The sequence below is a fragment of the Squalius cephalus genome, assembly GCF_949319135.1.
Source record: "Squalius cephalus genome assembly, chromosome: 10".
Taxonomy (NCBI): domain Eukaryota; kingdom Metazoa; phylum Chordata; class Actinopteri; order Cypriniformes; family Leuciscidae; genus Squalius; species Squalius cephalus.
The window spans coordinates 4,133,212-4,153,352 of record NC_137131.1 but is presented as its reverse complement, the minus strand read 5'-3'; the positions used below and the strand labels follow the sequence as shown (position 1 = coordinate 4,153,352).

The 20,141-nt window shown below is 37.1% G+C and overlaps 1 protein-coding gene across 1 annotated transcript; it reads right to left on the bottom strand.

Moving 5' to 3' along the window:
- Window positions 1–11,777: 11,777 nt before the first annotated feature.
- Window positions 11,778–17,267, bottom strand: LOC307166439 (protein rolling stone). Its single transcript, XM_079884799.1, has 4 exons — window positions 17,216–17,267; window positions 16,809–16,906; window positions 16,307–16,529; window positions 11,778–12,617 (listed from the first exon to the last, which is right to left on the bottom strand). The coding sequence occupies exons 1-4, from the start codon at window positions 17,229–17,231 to the stop codon at window positions 12,022–12,024; spliced, it is 933 nt and encodes a 310-aa protein (XP_079740925.1). The 5' UTR covers window positions 17,232–17,267; the 3' UTR covers window positions 11,778–12,021.
- Between the last annotated feature and the right edge of the window lie 2,874 nt (window positions 17,268–20,141).

Below are 20,141 nucleotides of genomic sequence, written 5' to 3'. Positions count from 1 at the left end.
CAAAGGATTGGCTTAGGCGACTGTCACTCTCTCTCGCAACCATGGCAACCACCCTGTTGCTATTGGATCTGCCCACATGCGCGCGCCCGTTTGATTTGAGGAGTTCAAGAGGCACGGAACCTAGGAATAGCAAAATAATGGCAGAGAAAGAGCATTCAAAATTCACATTACCGGCATATGCAGTTAGCGAAGGCAAACAAGCCAAAAAAAGGAAGACAATACTAGAAAAGTCAATGAACAAAAAGTATTTCGATAAACAAAGAAATAAAACGTGAGTCAATATCGGCGAGGCTTTCAAGCGATGGCGAGAACTGAGGGACCTCAAGGGGCTGAAAAGTGACTCCTTGATGGCTTTATTTCTGCTGGACAGGTAATCTTTCTTTTTGTAATTTGATTATACATATTTTTTTTGTTTATGTTTTCATGAAGCATGTATCACTAGCACACATAGCTGCCTAATATAGCTAACATAACATTATTTAGCGAGCCATAGTAGAGATGATAAATAATCAATAGGCCTAGCTCAAGTTGATAGCTGTCGTGTTGAATTGTGCAAAATTGAACTTTACATAACAAAATACATGTTTAACAGCTGGTAGGCCTAACGTTAATCCGCATCCAGGAACTTTTTTTAGAACTAGATTTACCCTCTGTCTAAACTCTTTTACCATGTTCACCGGGAACTTTACCTGCACGTTTTTTTTTTTTGTCGCCTTTGTTTTGTTTTTATATTCTCTACCTATGTTTACTGATGTCTTTATCTTGTATCTGTGTGTGTCATGCACACTGTGTTGTGTGTGTTATTATTTTGTGTCTGCAATGCAGTTGTGAGGTGTTGTTTGAGTGTATGTTACTCTGTTTATCTGTAATCAAGACATTTTAAAAAACGTGTATCAATGCAACCTGTTTTTAGCTTTGCCTTATAGTTATAACTAGCTCGTTAGCGAATCAAAAAATATATATTTTAAACTTTACCAATATCGATATGCTAGCTTGATAGTGAGTACTAAAATACATCTTATTTGTTTATATTCATAATGATAAAGTTAGGTATTTTATTACATGTGATTCTGACATGTCACTGCATGCACTGCGCTCCTTCCTCTCCACTATCTTTAATGCATCTTCCAGCTCAGCGGTCGGAGTCGCGCGTTCATGTGTTTTGGGGGCGTGGCTTTGGAAGGAACCCAGAAGGGAGAGGGTGGACTGAATGGAAATAATGAGCTGTCTTTAAAACAGTCGTGAGAGGTCTACATACACTCGATTTTTATACTTTCTTTTTCAGAGTACTTGCATTTTAATTATGTATTGATATATACATAAAGTTTAAACAAATTTGAAAAATAAGTTTTTTAGACCATTCCTACCTACCCCACCTTTAAGTCGGTTGTCTTCATAACAATACACAACAAATCAATGTACAGAAAAACAGATTTCTAAACTAAGGTATAGGCCACAAATCTGTGAGTACAGTTTGCAAAATGAACAGGTGATGTTTTGTAATATTCAGTTAGCCTAGGCTACTGTAAGAAACTGTTCCAGCGGGTGGAGTTTACTGGTACTGAATATTACACATCACCTGTGTATACTCCATTAACTGGAACAGATTTTCACTGGAACTGAATATTACGTCCAAATATTGTTATGTAATCAATCACCATATTGTTGTGTAACTTCACCTATGGAACAGTATTTCACAATTTTTCACAGGAACTGAATAGCCTATACAAACAACTATTGCGAAGGAACGATTTACAAAACAACGATTGTGAAAGCATGCACCGATTATGAATTTGTTCACTGTTACCTTCTACGAAGTTTTTTTTTTTTCTGTATAGTTTTTAATTTTGTTAATAAATTTTGCATTCTATTTTGGCTTTCTCGTGTGTCCCTATTTTTGTTGTGTCACTTTTGAGCCACGGGGCGAAACGGGTACGGATTGAAAAACCAAAGCAACTGTATGGTTTACAAATCTGAGCACAGCTGAGACTTTTTCTCTGGTAGCCTACTTTTGGCGTAAGATATTTATTTCCGTCAAGGTCAGACTGTGATGTCAAATGTATTCCCAGGAGTGATGCGCTTTCCGCTTTTAAAGTTTTATAAAATAAGTAAGATATGGCTTGAATGGTTTAAAAGCATTAGCAAGAATAAAAGCGCATCATATAATGTAGGCATATATAATATTTGCAGTAAAAGCTTGAAATATAAATTCTCAGAAAATGCATTTAATATTGAAACTGTTTATATATTCATACTCCCTTAATAAAGGAGTCCAGACATTAGAAAAATATCAGTCTACACATGTTTTATATTTAATATGAGGGAAATAGGCTACACATGCCGTGGACGTGACTCAAAAAAATCTTTAACTTTTAGGTGGCAAAATATTTTTTTGTAATTCTGTGAGTTACACTGCGCAAACCAAAGTACTACCCACCGGATGAAAAAGGGTCGGCTCTCCACAGAACATAACATATTCATTTTATTTTATTTTTCATGTTCGCATTTATGAGGAAAAAACAATGTTACGGACGGGACAGTTCTCCATTACGGACATGACCGCTCTGAAAGCGGCACTAAAAGACTGTTTAAAACTTTCACTGAGACCTCAAACAGAAAGCACAAAGCCTTTCTTTAAAATTAATTTTGTTTTGTATTAATGATATCTTAATTTAAATCAATGTTTCATCAACCAATTGCCAGGATTTAATAATTAAGAAGTAAATATAGCAGACAATAGATAAACAGGACACTGAGGCGCCGGCGGGTGAACTGGAGCTCATCTCATAAATGAACCGAAACTCAGCGTAAGGTAGCCTACTTGCCTGACAGACCTGAGAAATATCTATAGAAAGCTTGAAATGTCTTATTTTAAACAGAACAATTCAAAACGAAAGAAAACAGACTGCTGCTTGTGTAATCCGTATGAAATGTGCATTTCTCTCTGGTGCGTTCACTACTGCGAAGATCGCGAGTCAGCATCGTCAACTTCATCTATGCAGGGCACTGACACAGAAAACACTTGTTTATTAATAAACAATTAAAATGTCTCCTTGCTATATTTTACATATTCATAATCATTATTTTGAGGGTTCTTAGTGACAGCTTTTAGGTGCTTTATTGGCAGCGCCACCCTTACATGTTACATGAACGCGTCACCACCACATCAGCACCCGAAAACAGGAGATTTTTTTCAATCCCTGTTTTGGCAGGGGAAAAACTGATCAAAAAATGTAACGAAAATGTAACGAAACGTTGTAGAAATGTAGTGGAGTAGAAAGTATAATAATTGCTGCAAAATGTAACGAAGTAAAAGTCAAAAGTAGGCCTATGCACTATTGATTCTACTTAAGTAAAGTACATATAGGTAAAGATACAACTACGTGAAAAATGTAGCCTACTTCAGTAAAGTAAACTCAATTTCTCCATTTCTTTGCACAAAACTCTCCAGAAAATGCCATTTAATGGTTTATTTAAAAAAAAAAAAACATTCCCGGGGGGGCATACCCCCGGACCCCCTTAGGGAGAGACCCCCCCACATAATAAATCCCAATTTAACCCCTGTATATATATAGCCTATATATATATAATACTGAAATAACAATGCCACCATGATTTTAAGCCATTTTTCCGGAACAGATGAACGTGAATATGGTAACGTTTTATTACGTTGGAGTTTGTATGTAGGCTATCACCGCAGTTCTGAATTGAAATGTCCGGTACACAAATAACGTAGCCTACACGCTAAACCCTAAACCTACGCGATAGTGTTTACAAAAGCAAATGTGAAAAAAAAAAACGCAATCGTAACCATTCCGTTTTAGCTTGTTTTTGAACTTGTGTCTTTGAGCTCTTTCACCGTGGCTCTAGTGCAATAGTAGTGCAATTCTGTAGGCTACAGCTAAGATACCGAGCAAGCTTATAGTAGTACGTCAGTAAAACCGAACATATGGAGCTGGTAAAGTGAAGCAAACTTCAAAATATATTCGTTTACAAATCATGCACCATGTTAAAAAAGTGTTTTGAGGTCATAATATAATTGTGCAAGGAGTCGCGTGAAAACAAATCTTTATTAATCCATATGCCCCTGTAATCATAATTGTGTGAAAACGATTAAACGTGCTTGCTGTTTTACTGCCTCTAGTGTTCATTTCTGTTGGAAACTGCAGTGATGATATGTATGTATTGGTACGTATTTTGCGTTTTGCAAAATGTTGCCACAGGTAGGGCCTACGTTTTTCCAATAAGCTTGTGTTCCTCACCCTTCCCACTAATGAAAGACTGAGCAGCTGCCTTTCCATCACAGAAAACAACACACTGGCTTTTGCATGTGTGTCACAGTGAGCGGTAAATTAACATCTGCCAGTGCTGTCAAAAGCACTGTACAGTTCCGCTCGACCAGACTAATGACTTTAATGGAATGTTTCCGTGGGTAAATCTGAGGGTAAACGTGCCCTCCTGACTCTACAGCCGAGCCTCACTCCAGTTTCCCGGTCAGAAGAGTGGATGAGTCTCAGAGAACAGTCACCAACTGATGTGAGGGAGTGAAGACTGTTTCATTGTTTGAATGATCAATGCATAAACATTTAAATTCACAAAAGTATTTGTCAAAAAAATGTCAGGGTAAAGATAAGGCCGGGTAACACTTTGATAGTCCACTTTAGGCATTCTACTAACTAAGTAACTTTGCAGCTACATGTCAACTAACTGTCATTAGAGTATTAGTAGACTGTCTGCTTAATATTTGCTAGCATTTTATTTTGTTGGTCCCCCAACAGACATTCATTCTACTGACTATAAGTAACTTGGCAACTACAAGTCACCTTATTCTCCTAACCCAAACCCTAACACCTAACCATAACCTAACAGTCTACTGACAGTCTACTAATACTCTAATGATAGTTAGGCCTAGTTGACATGTACATGTTACTTATAGTAGATGTCTAAAGTGCACTATCGAAGTGAAGTGTAACCAAGATGGGCTTTATCTCTAAATATGGTATAAAACTGTTTTGTTCATAATTTTCATGCAATAAATTGTAAAAAAATCAAATATGCCATGCGGAATGGGTAACAGGGAATATCGCTAAATATATCACTAACATAGTAAATATAGTAACTTGGGTAAAGAGCTTTTGGTAACACTTTTAATGTGATGTAGTACACGGTACTACATGTACTTACTATAGTAATAACAGTCAATTATGCATAATTACAAGTAACTAACCCTAAACGTAACCCAGACAGACCAGTCGGGCCAGATATGGTGTGGATATATATATATATATTTATTCTGCTTGCTTAATTTGGATCAATCAGTTCAAATTTTCTCATTGAACCTAGTTGAACTACTTAGAAAATCTCCTTGAAATACTTAAAAAAAATTAAGATGTGTTTTTAAAGAGTGATGAACAAATAGGTCAGTAATTGTAGAATAGAAATCAAACAATGGCACAACTGTTGCCATCAGTTCAAGGTTTAACATGACCAGCCAGATACGGACAGCATGTTTTGTCAATTTATTGCAAATCTGATGTGTCATAGTCAAAAAAAAAAAAAAATGTTGGTTTACTTAGTGCTGGTACATTTGTGCTGTTTTGAAACATCTTTTGATGTCAACACTTTTTTTTTTTTCTGTGATGCAACAAATGGATTATTTTTCTTAGACAAAATGTTCACCTTACGTAAAATCCAATCACCCTACAGGAAACCTAATAGTACATCATATTAATGCCGACCTCTGCTTCCTCGCAGGTTCAGAGGGCTCATGTGTACTCAATTGAGTTGTGCAGGCTGGAGGAAACTCGTCTTCCTAATATCATGAGAATTGTGACCGAGGTCGAGCACGATAAATGCAACAAATCATGTCTGTATGTAGTGTCAGATTATCCTTCACCTGCCCTTTCCAACTGCTGTGGTGAGCGTTACCATGGCGATGTATTGTTGGGTTGCTGGTTTATTTTAATGGCAAGGCTTTCATTGATTTTGGCCGAGCTCTTAACAGTGTTATCAAACCTGTGCCAGTGGCCATCACTCAGATGTACTGAGAGAAATTACTGCAGAGGAAATGAAAAACATCTATCTATCTATCTATCTATCTATCTATCTATCTATCTATCTATCTATCTATCTATCTATCTATCTATCTATCTATCTATCTATCTATCTATCTATCTATCTATCTATCTATCTATCTATCTATCTATCTACCTACCTATCTATCTACCTACCTATCTATCTATCTATCTACCTACCTATCTATCTATCTATCTATAGATTTGTGATTTTGCAAATTAAGACGTTCCAGAATCAACATACGTTGTTGAATCTGGAACAGTATTCCTGTCCAAAGCCTATAAGCCTAAACTTGACATAAACTGTAAACTTGTCCCTTAAATCTGATCGGTTGATTAGAATGTTGTTCTAGGATCAACAAAGATCTTCTGTGCTCAGCATCTGTCTGTAAAATGCAGCTTTTTCAGGTTTGGAGCACAACTTTTGACCAATCCCCTCCTTTGATTGTGAAACTAATTTCGCAACTGTCTATTTTTTCTTAGAGTTACAGGTTTGATTCGTATTGTACTGTTTGCAGAGCGTGGTGGGCGGATGCTCACGTGGACTCCTGACTGGGTGACCTGTTTAAAATCTGGACAACAACCTATTAACATCCCCACAACAAAACACTGATAATGTCCCCAGGATGTAAAACAGCACGTTTCTAAATACATTTCCCATATGCGAGAGGGTCACGTCATCTGCTCAATATTACATGCATTTCTTTTTCAGTCATACAGTGTTACGTTTAATTCTCCTATTACTGTTCCATAAAAAGTACTTTTAATTACCATAAAAATCTACCACATAAAAAACTTAACAGAAGAGAACTCTTTGATACCTTACATTACCATGCAGGCCTGGCGCCATGAGGGGCCAAACGGGGGCGTTTCAATTTATATATATGTATATGGAAGTTAAATGTGACATTACTATTATCAAGACTCCAGCTGCATCTAGAAGAATGAGATAATCATAAAGCATAAAATTAATGAGCGTAGAGAACAATCAGACATCTCTAATCAGCAGCAACAGTTATAAACCCAAAGGAAAAGGACTAACAAGCTTACCTTTGTTAATCAGCATCTCTCGTCAACTTACAGTTCATTAAACAGCAATGCTGAACTCAGGGTCTCCGTCACAAGCTCAGTGGACTCACACAGTGATGGGAATGCATGGGAAGGCCAAGGAACACTGAGTCCAAACTGAAGACACCAAGTTTACCAATGTAAAACCAACATTTGTGCAACAGGCAAATCATTAAATGAATGAATTGAAGGATGGATCTGAGCCATAGCAATTTGAGTGATTAGATGTCATTGTTTTTATTGTCCATCACCTGGAAAAAATCATTCTGAAAGTGATTCCAACGATATCGTTCCTCTCTGCCATTATCGTTATAGTTGTGGTGAGCACTCTGCTATATTCTTTTATATTTAGAATGATTTATAGAACCATCTTTATCGTTATAGTTATGGTCCTTGGTGTGAACGGGCCTTTAGTAAGAAACATGCAATGCACAAAGTGCAGGTTCAGTTTCCCTGAAGCATGCTGGGCTGAAGTGTTTTGCTCAAGCGGATAATGGTGAAGGAAACACAGTACGTCTTCAGATAATAAAGCATACTGGGGTTTGAACCTGCTAACTTTAAGTTGTCAGAACTAATCATTATCCACTTATGCTGCCACCACATTGTTCAAAACACAACAGAAAAACACTTAATAGGTCATTTGTGCATGAAATGAAAACTGGAAAGCTTATATAATATATGTAAAAAAAAAAAAAAAAACCCATAAAATACATGTATACATTTATATATATTAACATTATTAGAATTAAGTCGTCACCTTTATTTCTATACCGCTTTATTCAAGATTGTATCAAAGTAGTGATAACAGGAAAATGATTCAAACATACAGCAGCTCTAAAAGAAAATAGTGTTGTTGTTCAGCTGAAGTCAGTTCAGTGTTGATTCAGTTCCACTAAAGATCATTAATTATTAGATTTTTCATTTCATCTATAAAGCAGTTCTGCAGAAAACAGTAATGTCCAGTTCAGTTCTCATCCAATAGTGTCAGTGCAGTCAAATCAGTAATATTGCTGACTATTAAAGGGATAGTTCACCCAAAAATGAAAATTCTGTCAGTAATTTCTCACCCTCATGTTGTTCCAACCAAGACTTTCGTTCATCTTCGGAACACAAATTAAGATATTTTTGATTAAATCTGAGAGCTGGATCACTCCTTCATAGGCTGCTATGTAATTGATATCTGCCATCCCAGAAAAGTTAGTAAAGACATCGTTAAAATAGTCCAAGTGACTACAGTGGCTCAACCTTAAGTTTATCAAGCGACGAGAATACTTTTTGTGCGGAAAAAACAAACAAACAAACGACTTTATTCAACTATTAATTTTCTTCCGTGTGGGCCTCTGAGTGAGTTCATGCGTGAGAACTGAGATGATGACGCAGATGTGTCTCGATGTGGTGTTTAAAATGGTTCTAAACTGTGCATTTCCTGGATGTCCGAATCGTGAGAAACCAACGAGAAAACGTAAAAGTGCCTTACCAATGCCGCAAAATGAATGGCTTACTTTTCACACTTTCCCATCAAATGATCATGAGCGTCATCTTCTCGGTTCTCGCGCATGCTCTCGTGAACTCACTCAGAGGCCCACACGGAAGAAAATGAATAGTTGAATAAAGTCGTTATTTTATTTATTTTTTTGCACACAAAAAGTATTCTCGTCGCTTGATAAACTTAAGGTTGAGCCACTATAGTCACTTGGACTATTTTAACAATGTTTTTACTAACTTTTCTGGATCAGCAGAATGAAATTACCTTGCAGCCTATGAAGGAGTGAGACAGCTCTCAGATTTCATCAAAAATATCTTAATTTGTGTTCCGAAGATGAACGAAGGTCTTACGGGGTTGGAACAACATGAGGGTGAGTAATTACTGACAGAATTTTCATTTTTGGGTGAACTAACCCTTTAAGTGTCCCCAGCTAAGCAAGCCAGAGGCGACAGTGGCAAGGAACCCAAACTCCATCAGTGACAGAATGGAGAAAAAAAAACCTTGGGAGAACCCCGGCTCAGTCGGGGAGCCAGTTCTCCTCTGGTCAATAGTGTGATCATGATCCAGGCTGCATCACAAGTCAGAAATCCGATTATGGATCAGTAGCATTTAAATATTTTATCCAGTTCCTTTTGCTTGAAGACCAGATTCATCACGCCGGTATGGAGACGAAGATGGTCTGGTCGGCTGATAACCTCGGGATAAACAGAGGGACCAATATTAGTGTAGATGCCATTCTTCTTACGATATTACAAGTACATCGGGTGTTATGGGAAGTGTTCCCGGCTCCGGTTGACCTAGTTCATGCAGCCATCGCATGTCAATCCTTTAACAGATATATGTGATAATGTGTATGCCAGGTTAAAGAGATGCTATTTAAGTCTAGATTTAAACTGACAGAGTGTGTCTGCTTTCCGAACAAGGCTAGGAAGACTGTTCCAGAGTTTGGGTGCTAAATAGGAAAAGGATCTACAGCCTGCAGTTGATTTTGATATTCTATGTACCAACTGGCCAGAATTTTGAGATCATCTTTCTGCTAAGAACTAATAGGCCTACTGACATGTAAACTCAGGTAAATAGTTGGTAGGTTCAGTGCTGTCAAATATACAGTAGCTAAAAACTGTTATATCATGTCTTTTATCATTAGTGACCTGGACAGATACAGTATTTTATAGAAACATGTAACTATCTATCTCAGACCACTAAATAGGACAAATGAAAGTCAATGGGAAACTAAGCGATATGATTCTTGGAAATCTGGAGGGCTTCTAGGTCAGTTCAAAAAGTTTGAGTAAATACACCTCTCACTCGATGACTGCAACAAAAAGCTTATTTCAAACCAACAAATCTGAACATAACTTGGGTGACTTCAATTTCTCACAATTTTCCCAACAATATTAAAAAATGACTCTCAAAAGTCTAATCAGCTCCAAAGGCTGGATCTGGAACAATGTTTGTTTTATAAGAGACTCTCTCTTTGGTGTACAGTATGGAAGAGCTGGATATCCTTTCACTGGATATTAACTATGAGGTTAAGCATTGTTGTATCATTCATCAGTGACATTTCAAATCAATCAAGACTGAGAGAAAACAACAACAAGAAAGTAGAACAAGTAGAACCGAACAAAACTGGTATTAGATGCTTTCATAAAGAGTTCACCTCTCATCCTCACCTCTCATCTAAAACAAACTCACATGTACACAGACCTTGGTCTCGTGGGTCTTGGTCCACAGATCAATGCTCTTTAAAGGGACTCTCTTCAAAGGATCCACACTGGAAAACAAGCTCTGAGTGATAAACATGCTCCGTCCCGAAAATACATGTCATCTGAAAAGAATGTTACGTGTGCTTATTTGAATTCATTTATAGGAGTCTTGGTGTGTTATCAATTATCAGATAAAAGGATTGTGTGTGTGTGTGTGTGTGTGTGTGTGTGTGTGTGTGTGTGTGTGTGTGTGTGTGTGTGTGTGTGTGTGTGTGTGTGTGTCCTGACTACAATGATTCAATTAAAAAACACTGGGGAAATATGTGTGAGTTTGTAAGGGCAGCATAACAACAAGTCAAGACAAGCGGTTTGTTACAGAACCCAAGAGACGGACTCAGAACCCAAGAGAAACGTGTCTAAACTATAAATCTTCCGATTTATAGGAAGAAAACTTTTTGAATGTCAAGGGAAATCAATCATTCCTAATGTATGAACTTTTATTGGAATTTCAGGAGCATGCATAAGTTGATGTTTTAACATCTAATGACAATTTCAGGTATAAGTACAGGGATATAATATGAATAACATAATAATGTACATTATAATATTTGAGCAAATGTGATTCTATAATAAATCATAAACGCAGACACACAAATGCACACACATAAGAAACACTAGCAACAGTAGCATCATCTCTGACTAAGCTCTGAATCACACAGACAGATACTGAACTGTTTGATTCAGTGAGGGTCACGATGATGCCAGACATGAGAGACCAAAAACAAGTAATGACTCAGGCTAAAGACTGTTGTGTGCCGCTGTCACGACCCCTCTCAACACAGCTTGAGTGTTATTGTACCGCACAGCACAGACACACTCCCACTCCACCACACTGACCAGACGAGGGGGCAACACCACTGCATTCAACTATACAGGGATTCAGTCATTAATGCATTTGCTTTGACTTTGAGAGTAACTTAATCTCAAATACAATGTCATTAATTTACATAGAAGAAATACAGTAAAATATTACAGAAATGAGAATTTATGCTCAAAAAAGTGCTGAATTATGACTTCACCCAAGACCAATTGAATTCTGAACTCTAAAATGGTCTTTGAAGTCCAATTAAATATACAATGTTTTTCAAAAAATGTATTTTAATAAAAAACAATTTTAGTTATATATATATATAAATCAGACTAAATCAACCTAAACTGATTATTCTTAAGCATTTTTTTTTATGTTGCATCAAATTTAAAAACTAAAATTACATTTTAAATTTGAGATTTTCAATGTGGACTTGACTTATATTTCTAAGAGGACACTGCTGACCTCTAGTGCTTGACATCAGCATAACTGTTGAAAACCATCACAGAAATAAATTCCATTTACCATAAGATTTCACAGATCGTTTTTTCTCCTTTTTTAACAGTGTGGGTTGATTTCCCTGAAAAGTGTAAACACTTCAAGCAAATGTCAACGTATTTGAGGGCATTTCAGATCTCAACAATCAACCAATCCACATTTGGATCAACAGAGTCAAGTCCACTAAAAAGCTCTGAGTGAGTTTTGAAAGAAGATATTACAGAAAAATCAAGATATGCTGGCTAAAATAGGAAAATGTAGATTCAGACAGGCCAGAAACTCCTTCAAACTAGAGTGATGGATTGTGACTGCTAGCCCTCATCATGGCTGTCCTCTAGCCTCAAACACAGAGGCTGCTGGATCCAAGGAAGGCATGAGGTCAAAGGTCGCTCCTCCAGACACCTTCACCCACCACCAAACCCCTCTCTTCAGAGCCATTCTCCTCACTCTCGCCCTGCTCACCACCCACTCCCTCAGCAACTGCATGTTCCACAGCACGAAGTGGCAGGATGGCAAACAAAGCAGAGGAACTCCCAGAATGCAAAGTGTCGCCGCAAGGGGGCGCCCACTCAAATCAAGAATGCTGTAGATGTAGGGTTGACCAGACTCGTTGGTGCAGCCCATTAGCCAATAAACAACAACAAATATGACATAAAGGACTCCTGCCAGCACAGTGTAGAAGAGGTGGGTGAGATGAACGGGTGTAGAGGACAACAGCAGATCCACGGTGGTCTGGATGCTGTTGATGGCATGGATGTGGGTGTTTGTGAGGGAGTCCTGGTTCGAGGTGTGGATTAGGGTCCAGTAGACAAAGGTGACGGTTAATGAACAGCAGCCCATCACAGAATGCAGGAGCCACTGCAGACAGAGAGAAGCGACCGGAGGAGTGAGGAGGGTCTCACACTCACTACTGTCTCCTACTGGAGGAAAGGACTCCATTAAAGCATTTGAACGCAGATGACATTTAGGCCTGGTTTCACAGACAGGGCTAAGATTAAGTCAGGATTAGGCCTTGGTTTAATTATGACATCTAAGTAGCTTTTATAAACGTGCCTTAAAAAGAAAAAAAAAACATTACTGGTGTGCATCTTGAGACAAAAAATGCCACTGACATATTTTAAGATCAATGCAATTTACTTTCAGTTAAAACGAACAATGCATTTTAGTCTGGGACTAGACTTAAGCCTTGTCTGTGAAACCAGGGCTCTCAAGTTTTGAAGACAGGCAAGAGTGACATCCCCCCTCCTCCCCAGTTGGGGGTGGGGTGGGGGGTTGGACGGGTCACGGGAATGGGGGTTATTTATTCAATTTCCACATGTGCGTGTGTGTGTGTGAGAGAGAGAGAGAGAGAGATTGAGACATTATAACTGGTGTTGTTTATTGTAAATGATTGTTGCCTTTTTGGAATTGTTGCCTTCCACCTGCACTGTCTCTTCCTCTGTCTCCTCTCCTACCCTTTTCGCCACCTTCTCTGGGCCAGCATCCTCTAACCTGGCCTTTAAAGGGGGCTTTCCTCTCAGGGTGTATGAAAGGATGCTTAATTGCTTTTTACCTGACATCTTTGAAAGACAGATGCATCCATGGCCAGGATATAATTATAAAATATGACATGATTTTAAAAGTGACCTATAAGATCGACTATGCAATACACTTTAATTTATTTAGTGCTAATGCAATTATTAAGCCTATTTGGAGAAAGAGAGATGTTTATAATGTGACAATATGTCAGTCATCGTATGATAACGAAAATATGACTAGGCCTAGAGACTACTTGTTCTGAGCAGGTGTTGTCAGTGAACAGGCTGTAAAACTGTTGACACTCACGAAAAACTGATGCTAATTATCTGGGAAACATTCTCTAACAGCAGTCAAGTTGTCTGTTTGTGTCAAACAAGTTGTGAATTTGTTGTAACATTAAAACAGGAGATCATGACTTACTCTTACTCAAAGTGCTCAGAGCTCCAGTGGTTTCCTCTATGGGTGAACGAAACTTTGACGTTTCACTTTGAGAATCACGTGAGCAATTCCAGATTATGCTTTTTTCATTGTTTGTTGCGTTAAATCTTACCCAGATACAATAGTGCTATTTTCTGATTGGCTATTGTGTACCCACTTTCTTTTTTTTTTGATTGGCTGATAAGTGGCAGGCTCAACTAAGAATTCTAGGGAAGACGCACTTGATTCCTGCCGGTTCCACCACAGTGAGAGAGGCGCTGCCAGAGAAGTTTTGGGCGCTGCGGCATATTAAATATATTATAAATAGTTTTTCCGCGTGAGAAATACAATGTGTGGCGGGAGTGCGTGACAAAAGACCGAAATGCGTGACACTTGAGAGTCCTGAAATTGCTTTATATTGTGATCTATTCAGGACTCAACAATACATTTTATTGTTTAATAAAGAATAAAGTAATTCTGTACAGTTCAAATTTTTTTCTTGCTCTTTTGCTGGTTCCACCAAAAAGAATAATGTATTTTTATATTTGCAAGAAATAATATTTAGATATTTAATTAAATGTTAAGTTATCTTTAGTTTTTTTTCATTGCAGCAATCTGAAACTTATACAGCTAATGTAACTCCCTGAATTCATAAACACAACTTTGCAGTTTTGTAGTTTTTTTAATACATTCTTGATGATTTTGTTCCATGTGACTTTTATGCTGTATTTCCTATTTCCTGTGACCGGTTCCCTTGATTCTCATGTTTTTTGTTTCCCTTTGTTATCTTACAGCTTCCCTGTGTGTATATAAAGCCCAGTGTTTTAGTCAGTTGTTGTCCTTCTAAGGGTACGTTTAGACGACAACATTGGACTAAAAACAGGGGGAAAATGTCTTTGCATTTTTCGTGTAGGCTACAGACGACAGCATTGTCAAAAAGATCCCTGTTAACATGGATCCACGAAAACAGCTACAAATGCTGTAGGCTGTTATTCATGCCAGGCCAGTAGGCGATGTCACTTTGTAAAGAAACACACATACCTTTCTGTAGTTTACAAGGAAATGATAATGGTATCATTTTCAAAAACTTGCACTCAACAGTTTGTGGTTTCAGGCCCCCAAAATGCTGTTGTCGTGTAAATGACCGGCCAGAAAGCATAAAAAGTTTCCCATTTCTAGTTAAAAACGGTCTTGTAAACGGATCCTAAAGCTGGTGTGTTGGTGCTCTCAGTTCTGTTTTCCAGCGTTTTTGTTTTGTAGTTTCTTGAGTTATTTATATTCTCATAATAAACTCTTTAATAAACTGTAGGCCCGTTTATCGGTCCAATGGCGGTTTCCGAAGGTCTCTGCGTGTTACTGTCTCTCAGCGTGGCAAAGTAGGCTAATTTAATTCCATTAAAGCTTTTATCTGACTCCATTTTTTCACGACCTCAAATTAAGCTTAGATTGCCAATTGCTAATTTATATAATAGTTTAGCAATACATTTCATTGTTCTTTTTAACTCTTTACTTTATATTTTACTCGTTCATTAGGAATCTATGTCGCTCAGAAAGTCTGCGTCGGCCGTTTACGCGGATCTCACGATCACAAACTCGGCAGTCTGATCGATATGTGATCATAATGTGAGAGACACTCAACAATATGGGCCGATCTCATTACAAATCGCCCTGAGCCATACTTACTTAAACTTTTCATAAAAATAAAATAACAACACAGGGAAACATTTCCATAACAATCACCATTCCATCAACAACATCATCAACATCAATCAATACTATACATGTTATAACAACCCCATCACTATTTAATTGTTAAGTCTATCTACTCCTCCGGGCTGAGTTTAGAAAAGAGATGGCAGTCGGAACGAATGAGTGCCTGTATCTATTGCTCTTTACTGGAGGTAATCTAAACCGAGACCCAGAAGGTAAAATCTGAAACTCTAAATGAAGAGAATGGGAACTATCAGAAATAACTGATTTGACCTTCCTAACTACCTGTCTGTTATACAGGTCAGTGAGGCTACACTGCTGGACAGCAGTGCAGAAATGCCTCTTGTTGCATTTCTTTATATAGACAGAAACTTCTTTCACATGGAAACATTTGCTAACAATGGGAATTTCCATTCAGAGTTTACACCTTTTGGGAGCAGGATGCGCTTTGCCTGGAAGACACACCCTCCTCTGTGTGCGAGTTCTCTCTAAACTCTTAACTTTATTACCTTTTGGTTGACTTCTGTGGAGAATGATACCTTTGTACCAGTTGCACTGAGACATTTCAAATGATACCAAACATGTATAATACTGTATGATAATAATTCAAATTAAACCATATAGATTTGTGGGTGAATTTTGGTGATCTCAGCATGAAGGAATGGGGAAGAGGGAAAGAGATGTTACAAAACAGATGGTTTTGTAAGACTGGAAAACCTGGAAGAACTGGAAGAGCATCAATGGAACAAACAATGGAAATTAACAAATTAACTCTTGTGAGGTTAGCATCACCATTTGAGTTCGCCAGCGTAACAGCTTTATGCGGCTCACGTGTACGTATTTAAGTTGAGCCCTATTAATATAGTGACATTCAGATAGTGTGTTCAGATGCTTCATGGGGTCATTGTGCGTTTCTCAGATCAATTGGGTATCAGTGCGGTGCATTGTGCAACAACATTACCTCTTTTCTTTCTGAGAGAGGAGCATCTGACCTTCAAGAAAGCCCAGGCCAGATTACAGAAAGCAACCAGATAGTAGATCACCATGAGACAGTATGAGATATGGCTGAGATAAATTAGGAATTTAGGTGTGTTGAAGAGAAGAACCATGTAGATCAGCCAGCTGACGGTGTAGACCAGCATAAAACCTCTGTACAGAAGCCATATCAATGGAGGAATATCCCACTGGAAACATTTAAGAGACAAGTTATTTCAGCCTCACATTTCACTCCTCATTATAATGGACTTTTGAAGTTGACGTTTAATACACGTATGCATTCAATGTCTTCAGCATCATTGCATTGCTGATAGATCTAACATTGTTTCTAACTCCAGACTAGTTATTTATGTTCATTAGCTGATCCAAGCTGGTCTAGAAGGCTGGAAGATCTCCTTGGACCAGCAGCAAATCATCTACCATTAAACAAAGTTTGACTTCATCGTTGGGTCAGTGCTCAAACTCACCCGTGGCTGAAGCAAAAGCTCTGGTTTAGAAGTGAGAAGGTGGAGTTTGTGAACTTTGAACTCCTCCCTCCAGATGTGTGTCCAACTAGCACCCATGACTGTCACCAATAAACAGAAACATACCTCTGAATCACTTCAGTGCCTCTGCTTACTTGGAATTCAGTTTATTTGATTAGAAAGTAAAAACTTTCTGCACATTCTGTCTGCATTAGTTGGTATTTAAAAAAGACTTTCACTTCGAAAACAAACCAGTCTTTCTGGTCTGAAGTAATGATGTAATTGTCAAACAATTCAGACCTGCCCTGTTAAATAATAGGCTTACTTGCATCAATTTTAGTAAACGTTTGAGTTTCATGCAACACAGATACTAAGGAATGAATGAATAACGTACGATGATTCTGACTAACCTTCGCAAGAATGCATCCACTGTGAACAGCCTCAATGACGCTTCATTCACCAGAAACACAGAAATCTGAGGCTGGAAAGACTTATACTCACTGATATGCAGATGCATCACATGTCCCGCTGTGGGAGAGACCCTGCACAGCTGGTCTGGGAGACATTTTAATGAAATAACTGAAGCTGAAAACCGCAAGAGTGAACATGTGAATCTCTTATTCATCCCAACAAGATTAACACTGAGTCTATGAGATATGGCTGAATGTCAAAATGACATTGCAAAAAAAGGGTTACACTTTATTTGACATTTTAAGGTGTTCTTGTTACAGTGTAATTTTACATTTCCAACTGATTAACAATAATTAACAATGCACTTACTATAGGGTTAGAATTGGGTTTGGTTTAGGGATATTTGCATGTACCTGCATAATATACTGTTTATACTAAGTAGGGCTGTCAAAAGATTAATCGCGATTAATCGCATCCAAAATAAAAGTTTGTTTTTAATAATATATGTGTGTGTACTGTGTATAATTAAATTTGTATATATAAATACACACACATGCATGTATATATTTAAGAAAAATGTGTTATTTATATATGAAAAAAATTATATTTATATATAATATAAACTATATAAATATACAGTATATGTATGCAAATATTTCTTAAATATATACATGCATGTGTGTGTATTTATATATACAAAATAATTATACACAGTACACACACATATATTATGTAAACACAAACTTTTATTTTGGATGCGATTAATCGCGATTAATCTTTTGACAGCCCTAATACTAAGTAAATGTAACAATAAAATGTTACTCGATTTAAGTTTTGTAGCAGTACCATGGTACATGCATTTTTTAAAGTATATACACCATGATTTTGGTCAGTTTTTCCTGAGTATATAATTTATTATTATTATTATTATTATTTGGTCACCATGAATTTGCCAAGTAAAACATGTTCTTGGATCAACATATGGAACTGGAACAACATTCCTGTCCAAAAACATAGTCCTAATCCTATAATAATCCTAACCCATAATTTTTCCCTTAAACCAGATGGAAATGAAAGATGAATTAATGGTGTAGAAGCCCCTATTGTTGCAAGCCTAAACTTGACATTAACTAAAAAAAAAAAAACTATCCTTCAAATCTGATTGGCTGATTGGAATCTTGTTTCGTGTTCTTCTTGGTGAAATCACGTTAACCATTAATTTATTTTTCATTTATTTTTGTTGTTTTCTACATATCACTAGTTGTACATTATGCCACTAATTATAGAACTACTAGCAAATTAAATAAATAAATGTGCATGAAATGTTGTTTTGACATGTTAATAACTTATTATTAACTTATTAATAGTTTTGCCCGGATTTGATATCGCACGAATTGGTCGCTTCGTTGACATTTTTGTGGTGCTATCGGGCCATTTTGCCACTGAACTCTGAAACCCATATCAGATGAAAATTTGCGCCAGGTTCTCTGTTCAAAGTTACATGAGTCGGGCAGGCTCAGGCGATTCATTTTGGAGAAGAAAAATAATAACGGAGCAATTCCAATAATGATGAATGAAATTAAAATCAATGAATAATTTAGAGATTGTTAAAGGTTAACCCAAAAATAGTGCTAAATTAGCCTATTTAATTAATTTATTATGTTCCCTTCTTAAATGTAGCCTAACATTGTGATAAAAATGCACAACAGTAGGCTAGCCTGTATATTCTTGACATTCATTGTAAGTAGGCTAACCACATTCAAGAATTAGGCGGGCTAACACAAAGAACTCTCTAATTGTTAGCATTGCTGGATGTTTGTTGGTGACACGTCAAGTTTCTCCACTTTGTCTGTCAGTCACATAACAAACAGGTTGTTCTCCCGAAAGAGGTCGATTCTTGTGAACTAGGCGTTGTGTTCAACACCCTATGAATAAAAAACAATGCCACAGGCAGCACATGAATGAAAGCCGTTAAACAGATGTGATTTCATGTTCAGACAAGAAACTTTTACAAGAAACTAAACCGTTGATGAGCAAAAAGACAGAGAATAAGAGTAAGAAATAAGCAAGTGAGAAACCATGCTACATGAATAGTCACATCGATATCCCTGCAACTTCTCAACCGTGACTACATTCACAATGTAGCAGATATTTGCTTTTATTAAAACGTTTACTTAAATATCTTATTGAATAAATGTAAGATGTGTTTAACCCTCTGGTAATGTTATTGTGTCCGTCAAAGTTGACCAATTTCTTTTTATTTCAATGAAATGATTGTAATATATTTTAGTTTGTTTTATTTAATATTTTGCATTTTAGGGGATTTTATGGTTCTAAATTATATTTATGCAGTAGTTATCCATTTATTCACTTTTGGAGCATAGACCTGAAAATGAATTTCCAATTTAAACGGTTATCTTGAATGTTTTGGAGCACAGACTTCAGTTTGGTCCCTTTTTAAAGTCGACACTTCACTTGTACAGATTATTGCTGAAGTGAAAAAAAGTTTTAAAAAAGTGAATTTGAAATAAAGAAAAGTTATAAAACTTTATATTTCTTATGAAAAATGCCATTTTGAATTTTTACATGGAATTTATATTTTCCAAAACACGTTTAACTCAAATTGTGAGAAAATCAAAGCCATACATCTAAACAAGCTGTAGGTTGAGATCTCTAAAAATGAGCTTTTTTTTTTAACCCAGAATACAGCTCTTGGGATTCAAAGCAGCACAACTAGGCCAGCCTGTAATTAATAATGTAGATGGCATTCTTTGGTCAACAAGCGTCAGAGATATTTGCAATGAAACCAAAACATTCTCAACTTTTGGTAGCTTGACAGAGCATCACTTTCACAAACCCTGGCATGCCTATAGTAGTGAAAGGTGTTGTGGTAAAGATCTTCCCTACAGAATTATATATTTTTTA